The 14,354-nt window shown below is 32.2% G+C and overlaps 1 protein-coding gene and 1 long non-coding RNA gene across 2 annotated transcripts; both read left to right on the forward strand.

Moving 5' to 3' along the window:
* Positions 1-902: 902 nt before the first annotated feature.
* Positions 903-2,215, forward strand: LOC128190844 (uncharacterized). The gene is made up of 3 exons (XR_008244392.1): positions 903-1,099; positions 1,734-1,789; positions 1,963-2,215. It is a non-coding gene; the product is annotated as an uncharacterized LOC128190844 (long non-coding RNA).
* A 4,883-nt stretch (positions 2,216-7,098) lies between these two features.
* LOC128190098 (uncharacterized) lies at positions 7,099-7,870 on the forward strand. The gene has a single exon (XM_052862009.1). The coding sequence runs from the start codon at positions 7,369-7,371 to the stop codon at positions 7,765-7,767; it is 399 nt and encodes a 132-aa protein (XP_052717969.1). The 5' UTR covers positions 7,099-7,368; the 3' UTR covers positions 7,768-7,870.
* Positions 7,871-14,354: the final 6,484 nt, after the last annotated feature.

Consider the following 14,354-nt stretch of genomic DNA (forward strand, 5'->3'; position numbering starts at 1 on the left):
TACAGATGTGGATGTCAATGTGGTAAGCAGCGATCGTTTGACGGCGAGAAAGTTTACAGCCACGAACGGCGGAGTAAGTATTCGAATTCGCCAACCGCGTGATGATTTAGATGATTTTGATGAATATGATGATGACATAATGTTTGACTATGTCGATTATTCCAATTGTTTTGATGATATCTGGTGAGGATATGATTTAAGACAAACAGTTTTTAGTTTTCGTACTGTCGAACCAGTTGACTGTGCATGGAATTACACAAAAATCTTGTCTGTTAAGTTTTCAACTTTATATTTTGTTTTAGAATAAAAAATTCTGAGATTTGAGTTTGGTATTAAATCCTTTTTATATGAACTAGTTTTTTTTAAAGCAAATTCATTTATACTTTATTTCCCTCATATGAGGATTATTTCAGAACATACAATTATACATACATGCAACACATATAATTATAAGACAAAGCATAAGTATTTACATATATACCAAAAAAGGGGGCGGGAAGGTCCTACACGGGGGAGGAGGCACATACGTACACAGGTTATGCTGCTAACATTTGGTTAGGCTGAGCTTTGAGGGTCCGATTGTAGCGTCTCGGATGTAACGAAAGTTAAATATACGTACTGCACGTAGGTCTTTTTCTGACAACCATGTGAAATATTTCTCACCTAGAGGGAAGAAGAATATATCATCCTCAGTCATGGAACACAGGTCCGCGGAGACTCAGCTATGTTAAGGAAGGTCTAAGAATTCTACCACGTGTGATTTAGAAAAATTTGCATAAGCCCCGCCCCTTATTCATGAAATTTTACGAGATATAGGTATTTCGGTAATTAACAAACATCTACCAAAATGAATATGATTAATTATTAGGTTTGAATGGTTCAAGAAAGGTGTATTGAAATAAAATCATAAACTATTCTTTATATCTCGCGAAATCATGAAATTCCTAAGTCGTCTGATGACGTGTCGAGGTTGACTACGTCACACCGGCGCTTGCAGCTGTGATCAGAGTAAACATGTGGACTTCAGTGATATATCTCGGAATTTAACTCGTTTACAACCAGCGTGGACAGAAATCGGCATAGGATTCAACTGAACAAGGTAGGATTTATCTGTACTTCCCCTAGATATTGTTTTATATTACCTAATATTGTTGGATGGAACGGAAATGAAGTGAAATTCCTCGGCTTCGATTTTGTTTACTTGTTTACATTTGTTTTTCATGTAATATTGTGTTCAAACATCAGTTTGGTGACTCAGTCAGGCAAAGTAATTGTTCTGCGTTTCGCAAGTTTTGATCATAGAGAGCGTTGAGGCTCATTGTAGCTTTTTACTGGTCTCATATCGCGATAATATTAGATCGCATTTCCTCCATGTTCAAAGTACACAATAAAAAGTCCATGGCCAAACACTGTATGTGCTAGCACTACAAAGATTACTGTGAGGATCTGGAATGATTATAGACAAGATTGTAATTTGTTTAAGTAAATCGAAATGTGTTATTTTATTCAGCCTTCTTTTATGAAGATCTAATTAATTTTATTTAAGACAAAATTAAAGTGTTTTCAAACTGAATTTCCACACATTTTAAAAAATAAACATTTGATTATGCCTGTTGTAATATCACTGAAATTGAAACCGCCAATAATATCCCCAATAATAGAGTAATGTTTTATTTTCATGTTATCTTTAACACAATAGCTTGTGCTAATTATGACACATTATTCATTTTCAGGGTTACTTAGGCAGTAGATGGTCCACTGAAAACACTTCTTGGGATGTTGATAAAAAGTAGGTACTACAAATGTATATAAATATTTCTTTTACTCACTAACTTCAACTTCGTGCATAGTTTGTTGTTTTTAATATCATATTGATAATGATACTAATGTAACCTATTATAATAATTTGCATTGATATCTATTGAAATGAAATTTGAAATTGATATATATTCATCATTTCAGGTATTGGTTTTCTTATCAACTGGACTACATCCTAATATCAAAAAGACAGAAGAGAAGAACATATAGTGTGCAAGAAGAATTGTCAATTTCCATAAATTACACATTATGACTGAAAAATACTAAAAATCAGAAAACACTAGTCTTGTTGAACAGTTTGTCACAGAAAAGCAATCTCTATAGTATTTGTAAAGTTGATTATCAAAATAAATTCTTGATAATATTGATATATTGTTTCTTCTTGCCTTCTTTAATTAGTACTAAAATATCAATTATGATTACAAGTAAACCTGATTATACATTAAAAGAACTTATTCACCAGCATAGTAACATAAATTATTATGAAACATAAATGTGTAAAATACAAACTCAACACTTACACCCCCCCCCCCCCAATAAAGGCAACTGATGAAGTTATGTTTTTCCAATTTGAACAATTTTATAATGATGATTGGTGTGAACAGAAACAACATTTTAGCATTATTTTAGTGAAATTCACAGCGTTAAATTATTTTAAGAATGAAAATTAAAATCATGATCTTAGTCAGTGTTGCGTTTGAATTGCACGCAAATGACGCTGAAAGTGAAGTGGGTCAGATAAAATGCAGTAGTGCAAGGGCATACACTTGATCAAATATATTGAAAATTTCCATGTCTTACCATTGTATCCCTATTATATCAAAAAGTGCTTGGAGCTGTATGAAGTCGCAACGCATTTCATATAAATAAGCGTTAATTGCGGGAAATCCCAGTAAATTGCTGTTCATACACTGTTTACATTGAATTTAATAATTGTTCTTACTTGAACATTTTAAGCTCCCAGCACTTTTCGAAATTTTGAAGGTTCATTTTACAAGTTAGAAACAGAAATAACTATATTTGTTTATATTATGCCCTTGCACTTTGCATTTTTCCGTATTATTCCTGGTTCATCTATTTTTAGCAGTATCACGTGACAGGGTATTCCCAAGAGACTCAAAAATTGCTCATCCGATAACAAATTATTTAATTTGTATAATCGATAAAATATCACTTTGTTTAACAAATGTTTGGAGTAGAATACCAAGATTGTTCAAAGGCTAACATTTTATGTGATAAATATCGCTATTTTTGTTTGGACGCCCTTAACATAGCTGAGGAGTTGAATATCGAAGGAGTTGGTGATCTGATCCCAGCAGTATGTACGTAAGTCATTAGTAGAGGGGCAGGAACAAGCGATATGTTGAAAAATGTCTACAAACATGGTGTCGCATAGTCTGCAGATAAAGGGAGTCTTACGTCCATGTTTACTTTCCATATATGTTGTTTTTACGTTTATAATATTACTAATTTATTGTCATAGTTGCTTTCCATAGTTTAAAGTTCACTCAACTGGTTTACCTTGGCGGGTTCTAATCCCGTGCATTTAGGATTTCAGTCTGGATGTAGCAATTGGAGAGAGCGGCGTTTCCAACCAACTCTTTCATTTCATATACACGTAAAGCATTTCATCATGTAACATATTAAGTATTTCTGACCAGAGTCCAATTTTTCTTGGTAAATATGGTTTTATTATTTTTTTTAACGGATTACACGCCGTATTTATTCCTAAAATGGCCAGATAACCTTGTTATACATTTTCTGTGAGTAATTTAGAGGTATTTCGAGGTAAATTGTGATAATGAGTATTTGCTCGTATGAAAACTACTTAGTATAAAGTAAAAGTATGTGTATTGTGGCATTGTAAACATGTGTTGTATGTATTTATAGTGTAAGGCCTGTAATACTTGCCGTAAAATAAATGAATTTATTCAGTACACTAGGATATTAAAGTGAAGTGCGTGCACGAGTCTAATGATTGTTTTAAAGTAAAGTATATGTAGTAAAGAAGTAGAGTTATGTACAGCAAAATGTGCAAATATAAGTGTAAATACAGAATAATGTATTGAGTAAAGTAATGTTCAAAATAACACCTAAATCAAAACCTGATAAACCTACGGAGACTTTATATTTTGGAGCCACAAAGCCATCCGGCGACAATTACGATCTTCTTATTTGAAGTTGTGATGGCATGATTTCGTAAATTTGTATAAATATACAATAAAGATTTTTTTCAATGTAAAATTGAGTGTGTAAATTCATTGCTGAGGGATACCAACAAAATACATGAATATTGAGCCACAACGAATTTAAATGATAACACAATAATTTGTTATATTGTCATATGGTAGTTTAAATCATGCTCAAATAGCAATAAAAATTTAATCTTTTTATGTAATATTTGCGAAAGTGCGTAATGCAATTGGTGTATATACAATTTCAACTGGCATGTCGGTCTACTATTTGTGAAAAAAAAACTATGGCAGATTAAAAAAGTAATTGTACCCGTAAATGACCTTGGCAAAATACGATAAAAATAACATGAATTACAAATAAAAGATAAATATTTAAGAAATGATATGAAATCATGCCTTAACGCCAGAAAAGAAAGCAGCAAAGGAGCTTAAAGATAAAATACTCGTACAACTGGAATAGAAAAAAAAAATGTGTACCAAGACAGGAAAGGGGTAGTTGTGATGGTGGAAAAGTTTTAGATCTTAAAAAAATTCAGCCTAATATTCTAGTCTAGTGATTGTTTCATTAATAGTGGATTGACAATACCATCAAAAATTTGATTTTAATGTACCGCCCTACCTCACGGGTAATTATTAAGTAATATTATATACTTTTGTGAAATCCGGTAATCTGATTGGTCAATACGAAGTCATTATTTTTTTTATAATGACCGCTGAAAGCGAATATTGACTCGCACGAGCTGTCTCGTTTTCACTTTCGCTTCAGTCAAATATGGCGTCGAATACGAAAGCTCGCAGGTTTGCGAGTTTCAGTGAGGAAGATTTGAAAGAAATAGTAAACAACTCTGAGGCCGAGAATACCAAAAAATTAACAAGGATAGCTGTAAACGTTTTTCGGGAATGTTTACTTTCTAAGCAAATCAGTGCAGAATTCGAAGGCCTATCGTGTGAAGAACTGGATCGTCTGCTGGGGAGATTTTATGTTGAACTTCGAAATAACAAAGGGGAGATGTACAAAAAACCCTCGGTCGATATCCTCCATGTATCTTCGGTCAATATTGTCATCCTGGGTCATTATAAATGCATATTGACCTACATTGAGTCCATATTTGTATAATAATTTTCACCCGGTCGAAGAAATTTCTATGATCAAAATTTAAAATATTTAAAAGTTAAAGATCAATGACTAAAATACAAACAAACATGTACAAACTGAAATAATTTGTAAAAATTCGTGAATTATTTATCAATTTCAAACATTTTTATAATATTTAGTTTTTGTAAGTTGTATATATTGACATGAAGTAAAATAATTACCCCTAATGTCTGTTTGTACTATGAAACGTTTTTCTTTAAACACCTATGCTTTTGAAGGTTAAAATGTAAAATATGTATATTTAAAAACAATCACACACAAATTAGAAATTAATACCATAAAAATTAAACAGAGGAAAAACAATTTATTTTAATAACTTTATATGTATATAAAGTAAGTATTAATTATCAATTTAAATTAATCAATACTTACAAAAAATAGTCCAGGTACATAAGAATATTTTATATCAAATAGAATTGATGACACGAAGTATATTTTTTCATCTGTTTGTCTCTTTGTTTGACCTAGCCGGAAGTAACAGAACTTCAAATGTTCTCACCTAGAGAAAGATTTGATGAGAAATCTCTAATCCGAACAAAACTGTTCAAAAAGGAGTGTGCAATTAAGGAAAATTATGACATATCACCAAGTATGTCGATTTACAAAACTTATAATATTTTCATAGGTTTGTCTTAACTTTACTATGTATATTGTAAAAACAGATATTAAGTATTACTGTAGTTTCGTTGAAGATGAGATCTTTTTCACCGTTATGATAGCTAACAAGGCAAGTAACAACTGTTAAATCAAGGAAATATCCTGGTCTGAGTTCTAATAATGGAGAGCAAGAATGATTTAGAAAGTTAAAAAAAATATGAAAAAATGCTCAAATCTTCAATTTATTCGCATTTTAAAAATCATTTGACCTGAGAAAACTCTACGACTGGACAAAAATATCTGGAGACGGAACACGGTAAGAAAAAATAACATCCAGCCGTGAGATATGCCGCTCCATTAAACTCGAAAGTAAGCGACTTTTTCTATCTTTGTCACTCCACTATAAAAAGATAGACTCAATTTGAACCAGTAAAATTATATTAAATCGGATTGTGTTTTTCTATGGGTTTAGTTTTGACTGCCGACCAAAGGGTTATCAATGTATTGAGCGGACTGAGATTTTTGAGATTGAAATGTTATACGGCGAAGGACAGGGGTTGGGGGTTAGTGGTGGTAACGGTAAAGCAATATTCGACATCAAAAATAAGATTAACGTTAAAAAAGATGCCCATGGGCAGAATCACTCTCATTATAGTTACAGTTCTTAAGTAAATGTTTGCATTCTTCTCTGTCCTCATATAAATTCTTGCACTCCATTTGCTGCTATACCTTAGCCTCGCTAAAATGAAGGATTTGTGGTGCTAAGAGGTTAAGATTTTTAGTTTTTACTGAATATTTTTGGGTTTTAACAACGCATCAAGGTTCTCAGATCCTCTCAAAGTATTCTTTAAACATAAAAATGTTATTTGTTCTTCAAACTTATTAAATGAAATGAAATCAAAAGAAATCTATTGATGGTATTCATCCAGTTTGCAAAGTTATTGAAAACTTGCCAACGATGGATAAAATGAAGTAAATGTACAAGTTGAGATCAAATTTTAAAAAAAAGTTGTATCAATGCATCGGTGGCTTAAATTCCTTTACCTATATGTAGTAGTTCTCCGTGGAAGCAATAAGCCAAGCATTTTATAGAATAGCTGATCTTAACGTAAACACTAGAATACCAATTAAATTGTCTATATTAATCGCAGACTTATGGTACGAATTAAAAAACCCGGATAATTTAGAGCTACCGGACATGAATGAGGATCGGAAGTCGTTAATTTACGAGTTTTTACCGAGGTACATCTTGACGTAGTACCGGTTATTTATTTAAATTAAACAGAACGGAACGTTCCTGTTTAAAAAAATTATTATACTAACGATCTGGTTTAAATAAAACTTCAGTTCGGAATATTGATTGTACTTATATAGAATCAAAATCGAAAATAAATAGCAAAAAGTATTGCATAAGCATTTCTGGGAACACAAATCGAAACTAACAAACAAACGAGCGATAATGCCAGTGGTTTACTATCGGACGTATTTTACATTCAACCGGCCAAGTGTTGAAAAGCTAACTTTTTTGTTTTAACCGGAAGCATTTGTTTGTGGAGATATCTGTTCACGAATTAATTTAGTTGGAAGTATAAATTTTTAACAATGAAGCCTTCCGAGATTTACTTCAGCCAAGATTCTATCAGAAGTACGTTTGACAATGGCCAATCCATACATTCTACTCTCCGAGCGTGTGAACAGAACCCGATGGCGATATGTCAGATTCCAACAATAAGGGTCTGTATGAAAAACGGAAGATGGTACACTTTGGACAATCGCAGACTGTGGGTTTTCAAAAAACTGGAAGAAAGCGGGCGCATCACAGATGTGAATGTCGATATAGTCAGTGAGGATGATCTGACAGCAAACAAGTTTACAACCACGAACGGCGGAGTAAGTGTTCGAATTCGCCAACCTCGAGATGATTTAGATGATTATGATGAATATGATGATGGACTGCTCTATGATGGCGATGATTCCAATGATTTTGATGATTTCTGGTAATGATATTATTTAAAACAGTTTTTAGTTTTCGTACTGACGAACCAGTTGATTGTGCATGGAATCACACACAATTCTTGTCTGTTAAATTTTGTTTTGAAATAAAAAATTCTGAGCTTTGAAATTGTAATTATTATTTTCCTTTTTATATGAACTGGATTTATTAAGCAAATAAAAAACTTACATTAAGATATTGATCTTGTCTCAAACTTTAGCAAGTGAAAAGAAAATTGACAAACATGATGCTTGTGTATTTTACACAAAGGATTAAATCCAACAACAAAAATTTTAAAAATTCAAATGAAGACCACGTTTTAAAACCGAAACTAAACACGTCAAATTTATTGATATATTTATAAAACATATCAGGAAAAACCAATTTTACTTGCTACCGAAAAAGTTTATTTCCAAAACGGATCTTTGAAAAGAGTTGATCCACTGTATGAAATATTGATTACAGCACTGAACAAAATCCAAATTAAAAGAACGTGTAACCCCGTAACAGTTACAGGATGAAACCTTCAGAGATTTATTACAGCCAAGACTCTATCAAAGATAAATTTGACAACGGACATACAATTTATTCTACCCTCAGTGTATGCAAGAAAAGGCAGTATGTGATTAATAAGATTTCAAAAATGAGGGTCTGCAAAAAAGACGGGAAATGGTATACTTTGGACAACCGTCGGTTGTGGGTGTTCAGAAACCTTGACATCTTTTCCATCACCACTACCCTCTTCCTGTTTTTGTTCAAACTTTCCCCTTTGTAATTCAAGTGTACAAGTATATCATCTTTAAGCTGCTTTGTTCTCTTCATTATTGAGTGAGTTCATATTTTTTGAATATTCATCTTAATATATGCAAAATTGTAAAATTAGTCATATGTTTTGCCACTGTTCATTTTTTTCACGAAAAGCAAACATACATGCCATTTGATATTGTATACATATACGCCGATTGCATTACGCACATTTGCAAATATTGCCTTAAAAAGTTTAATTTTTATAGCAATTTGAGCATGATTTAAACTAACATTTATTTTAAATTAGAAAATATTGTGAAATCATTTAAATCCGTTGTGGCTCAATATTCATGTATTTCGTTGGTACCCCTCAACAACAAATTTACATACTCAATTAAATATAACAAACAAACTTTATTATATACCGGTAGTCATAAAAAAACTTTACAAAATCATGTCATCATACACTTGAAAAGAGAATATGGTAATCTGTTCCTTTATTTACACAGTTATGAATTATATGTATAACAAATATGCGAAATAATTTTTTATTACAAAACAAATGATATCAACGTAGACTTTGTACAAATATTTTATACATATTTGGTTATGATGAGTCATAAACGGTAATAGAGCCAACAATAAAAAAAAATTCATATATTTACACATCAAAAACGAAGTTTTCAATTCAAATGTCTCTCTGAAATTCCTCAATATAAATCATTGAGAATTCAATAATCGTCGTCATCATCTGATTCAGCATAGGGTTGTCGAATGTCGACACTCTCGCCGCCATTCTTGGTGGTGAATTTCTCTGCCGGCAGACGATCTTTGCCCACCTGTATGACCTTAACATCCTTGATATGTCTGTCTGCCTCTAGCTTTCTGAACACCCACAACCGATGGTTGTCCAAAGTATACAATTTCCCATCTTTCTTGCAGACCTTAATTCTTGGAATCTTATTAATCACATACTGGTGTTTCTTGCATACACTGAAGGTAGAATAAACTGTGTGTCCGTTGTCAAACTTCTCCTTGATAGAGTCTTGGCTGTAGTAAATCTCTGAAGGTTTCATCCTGTAACTGTTACGGGTAGCTCATAAACTTCTATTTTCGATTTTGATTCAGTGTATTAATTCGTCACGTAATTTGTATCAACAAGCCAAATAGGGTTTAAACATAAGTATCAAAAATATCTTTCAAATGGAAACCACTTATCGAAACGAAACTAGTTGAATTTGATTTTTATGTTACAGATTTAGAACAGTCAAGTTGAACTTATCACAGAATTATTATTTTTTAAAACCAATTCTTTGAGATAATCAATATTTTTTAAATTCACAAAGCTTGTTTTACATACACAAATATCGTGATTGTTTAAAAACACGCAATATAATTGGCGTAGCGTGGCCCATTTATATGAGTATGCCACCAATTGAAGTCGAACGTTTCAGTGACGTGCGTAGGACGGAAGGGGGTAGGTGCGGGAGGGGGTATCCCCCTCCCGGAAGGGAGTTAGGGGACATCCCTAGAAGAATTTTCCCAAAAGGACACAAAACTACAACTTCTGAGAGTAGAAAATTGTTAGTTTCAACAAATTAGTAATGTTTGTCTTACGGGAAAATTATGTTAATTTAAAATCTTGTAGTTTCTATTTTCAGTCTATCCTTTTGGAAATAATCAAATTAAATCTATATTTTGTTAATGTAATTTAAGAGAATCAAATCCACACTTTTACTATTATGTAAACAAAATAAAAAACCATATGTAATTCTATATCAATTTCTTTATCATAACTGATAAAATATACATGTTTTCAGCTCAAAATCATTAAAAAATCTTTTGATTTCACAGGCATGACCGCGTTAAATAATCTATTTCAATATAGGGATTGGACCACACCATGTTTATAATCATCTCCTTTCATAAAATTCAGTATAATCGCAAAAGTGAAAATGTGATCGATTGAATTTAACGAATATATACAAACATTGCCAGGAGTTTAAGGTTTTAAGTGAAAAGAAAACCCTCAAATTTAGCTTTTCGTTGGTTTGAGTTAACACTTTCGTCTTTTGTAATATGAATCGCCGCTTTTTTGAACTGGAAAGTTTTGTGGACACGCAACGGAGTTTATGTTAATAACTTTGTTTTAGATTTAAAATTTTTAAAATATATTTTAAATTTTGCGTTACAAAATTATGTGTAGGCAAATGCCTTTTTGCCTTTGTGGACGCTGCACCACTGAATATGATCACATTACACGAGTATGGAACTTAAGCCATGCATGGTTTCATATTAATTACGTGTTTTAAAATAAAAAAAACTATGCATTTTGGACACATACAGTGTATGTAATGCGCATGGATATCCATTAACCACTATACAAAGCATTGGTATTCGGCTGCATATCGAAAAAATGGGGAATTAATTTATTACTCTTGTTTTAAAATTCAATGCACTTTTGATTTTTTCACAAAATTTTTTACAAAATTGTTCTGACTCTTTGCCGACATTGAAAGTATGAGAGAGAGAGAGAGAGAGAGAGAGAGAGAGAGAGAGAGAGAGAGAGAGAGAGAGAGAGAGAGAGAGAGAGAGATTGCCAGTCCATACTACACAATTTGCGTAATGACACGTCAAGAGTCCGGTTTTCAGTGCTTTAGTACTTTGATTATGATTTGGCATGCATCCAAATAAGAAAATGTTTCACATAAATTTTTAAGTATTGTGAAGATACTGCGCAGTACAAGTGGCTGTTCCATATCTACCTCCTTGGTAATATTTGACAGTTAATTCCATGTCCCATAAAAGGATGATTTTATAGCAAAATTTATCTGAAGACCATTACTGTTTGTAATTCTTTTTTCGCATGAAAAATTGTCAGTTACTAATCGCTTCTTCTTTTTACAAAATGAAACAAGTCTTTTCAAGTTTTTTCCAAGTTTTGGCCGTAACAATTACGATTTAGAGCAATTAAAGCTATACACGCTATAACTTACGTCAATTTTGAATGACAGTGAAAACGCATGTGTTTGTCTACTTATAAAAGTTATCCTTAATCTGTAAATTACAATGGTGAATTCCATCTCGTTACAAAGATATAGATTTTTAATTGTTTATTTTTCTGCCAGGAAAATATACCTTTTCATGAATATTGATAAAGGAAGAGCAAACCGACCTCATTGCGCATGTCCGCGGAGAACTAGGTACTCGTTATTGTTTGCCTAATTAAGTATCCAACTTGATTTTTAATATGCTTAACAGTTGTTAATTTGAAATACATACATGTATAATGAGTAAAATACGTTTGTCATTCATGATACCCTTACTTCTGCATTAACACTTATAGGATCTATAAATAGCACATAGGGGAAAAACACAGGTCTACGTCATTTTTTTAAAGGCAGTATTTATATCTACTCACAGGCTTGTATTTTTTTCTTTTGTTTGTACTCGTATATCGGACAAATTTATGCTTTACTGAAAATATCCTTTCCTTTGTGAAACTATCACAATTATGAAGATGTTAACCCTTCACCAGTTTTGGTATGATAGGCTAAATTTAGCTGTCGATATCACGTGATAGATTGATATTCACGAGGAGGCATTACTTTCCTGGCAGGAAAATAAATTTTTTTTATTGTTTAATATTTGATATATTTGTTACGTGACCGAATTGAGCATTATAATTAACAGCATAAAGGTAACTTTTATTAGTAATCAAACACATACATTTTCCCCTTTATTCAAAATTGACGCAAATTATAGCGTGTATAGCTTTAATAAATTATAAGAAATTTTGTTACTCCTGTTTTTATCCTCAAATCAATTCTATGAAGCGAATTCCTAACCAAATAACACTGCATGATATAATTACCCATGGAGTTGATTAAAATAAGAAATCGGTCTTGCTGCGCGTTAAGATGACTAAGGCTTACTTGTTTAACACTAATGAAATCGACGTGACCTTGTTCCTCCAGTATTTTGAACACCCAAAGCCTTCGTTTGTCCAAAGTGTTTCATTTGTCATCCTTTTTTCAAACTCTTATCAGTGGTATTTTGAAAATGATAAAAGGATGATTTTTGGAAGCATTTAAAATGGCGTAAATGGTAAAACCATTATATATCAAACCTTTCATTAATGGAATTTGCCTGTAATAGATTTGCAATGGTTTCATGGCTGTGTTACTTCCTTTTTCGCTGCATGTAATTTCGATTTGTATTGACCGAATGTCCATGAAAGTAAATATACACTGTATTAACATAGGTTCGAATAACGCAACATGCATACCTAAATTTTTAAAACACGTAATTAATATGAACACTTCTCGCTAAATTTTTCACAATAATAAACCCAAAAACATTATATTTCACAAAATATGATTATCTGTGTAACTATTAGTTATAGCGGAAGCTTTTATTTTTACACTGTTCGTTATTTTTGGTGTGATTTTCTTTTGAGATTTAAATTATATACCACATGGGGATTTTCGTTCAGAGGAATTTTTGAATAAAGATTAAATAAACATTCTTAGTACAATACCATTATATTTATTCAATCTTAAACTGGTTTCATGTAGCTATCTGGTGCAATAGTATTTCTATAAATGTTGTTACATGTAAACTCTTAAATTTCATATTTTTAACAGGGCTTTGCTGAAAGCAGAGTCCTGGTTGTAGACTGGCAAATCACCAACTATAAATAGCACAACCTCAAAAGAAAATCACCCCCCCCCCCCCAAAAAAAACCTAAACAGTAAGGACTAGCAATCTCTCTGTCTCTCTCTGTCTGTCTCTCTCTGTCTGTCTGTCTCTCTCTCTCTCTCTCTCTCTCTCTCTCTCTCTTTTTCAATGTCGGCAAAGCGTCGGAGAGACTGAGAACAATTTTGTAAGAGGCTATTACTGTCTAGAGGAAAAAATTCAAAAATGCACTGAATTTTAAAAACAAAAGTTCAGAGATTTATTTCAGCCAATATTCTATCAAGAATACGTTTGACATTGGCCAATCAATACATTATTCTCTCCCTTCCCTAGGATCCTAATTCCAAGATTGAGGGTCTGTATGAAAAAATGGGAAATGGTTCACGTTGGAAAATCGCAGACCGTGGATTTTTAAAAGATTGGAAGGAAACGATCACATTACATTTGTGGATGTCATTAGGGTAAGCAGCGATCGTTTGACGGCGAGAAAGTTTACAACCACGAACGGCGGAGTTAGTGTTCGTATTCGTCAACCTCATGTTGATTTGGTTGATTTGATGAATATGATACTAAGATCGATGATGACGAACATTTCATTGATTTTGATGATATCTGGTGCGGATATGATTTAAAACAGTTTTTAGTGTTCGTCCTGATGAACTAGTTGACACAATTCTTGTCTGTCAAATATTGCATATTTTTTTTTGAAATAAAGAAAATTCTATGCTTTGAGTTCTTTCTTTAATTAAATCTTCTTTATTTAAACTGGTTTCATCAAAGCGAATAAATTCATAAAACTTACAAAAATATTAAGGTTTTCCAGGTCGTATCAGACTTATTTGCATTATAGTAATGATATGGTCTGAAACGTTTGTGTGTGTGAAAAAAAAGACAATACAGTGTTAAAAAATCATAACGCGTCTTTTTAAAACTGTGAACAGTGCCGACCAAATCATTTTAAAACAACAATTTCTAAAACATCAACAGATAATTTTACATGTTTTTATTGTCTTTTTTTGTTGTTTGTTTCAGCTATCACCAATCGAAGGGGGGTTTGACATATTTTATGAATGCTAAATCAACGTTTGACTTCAAAAGAAAAATAATGCAGTTATCAACATAAATTGAAATCGTTGACAATTTTCTTCTA

Source organism: Crassostrea angulata, chromosome 6 (genome assembly GCF_025612915.1).
Source record: "Crassostrea angulata isolate pt1a10 chromosome 6, ASM2561291v2, whole genome shotgun sequence".
Taxonomy (NCBI): domain Eukaryota; kingdom Metazoa; phylum Mollusca; class Bivalvia; order Ostreida; family Ostreidae; genus Magallana; species Magallana angulata.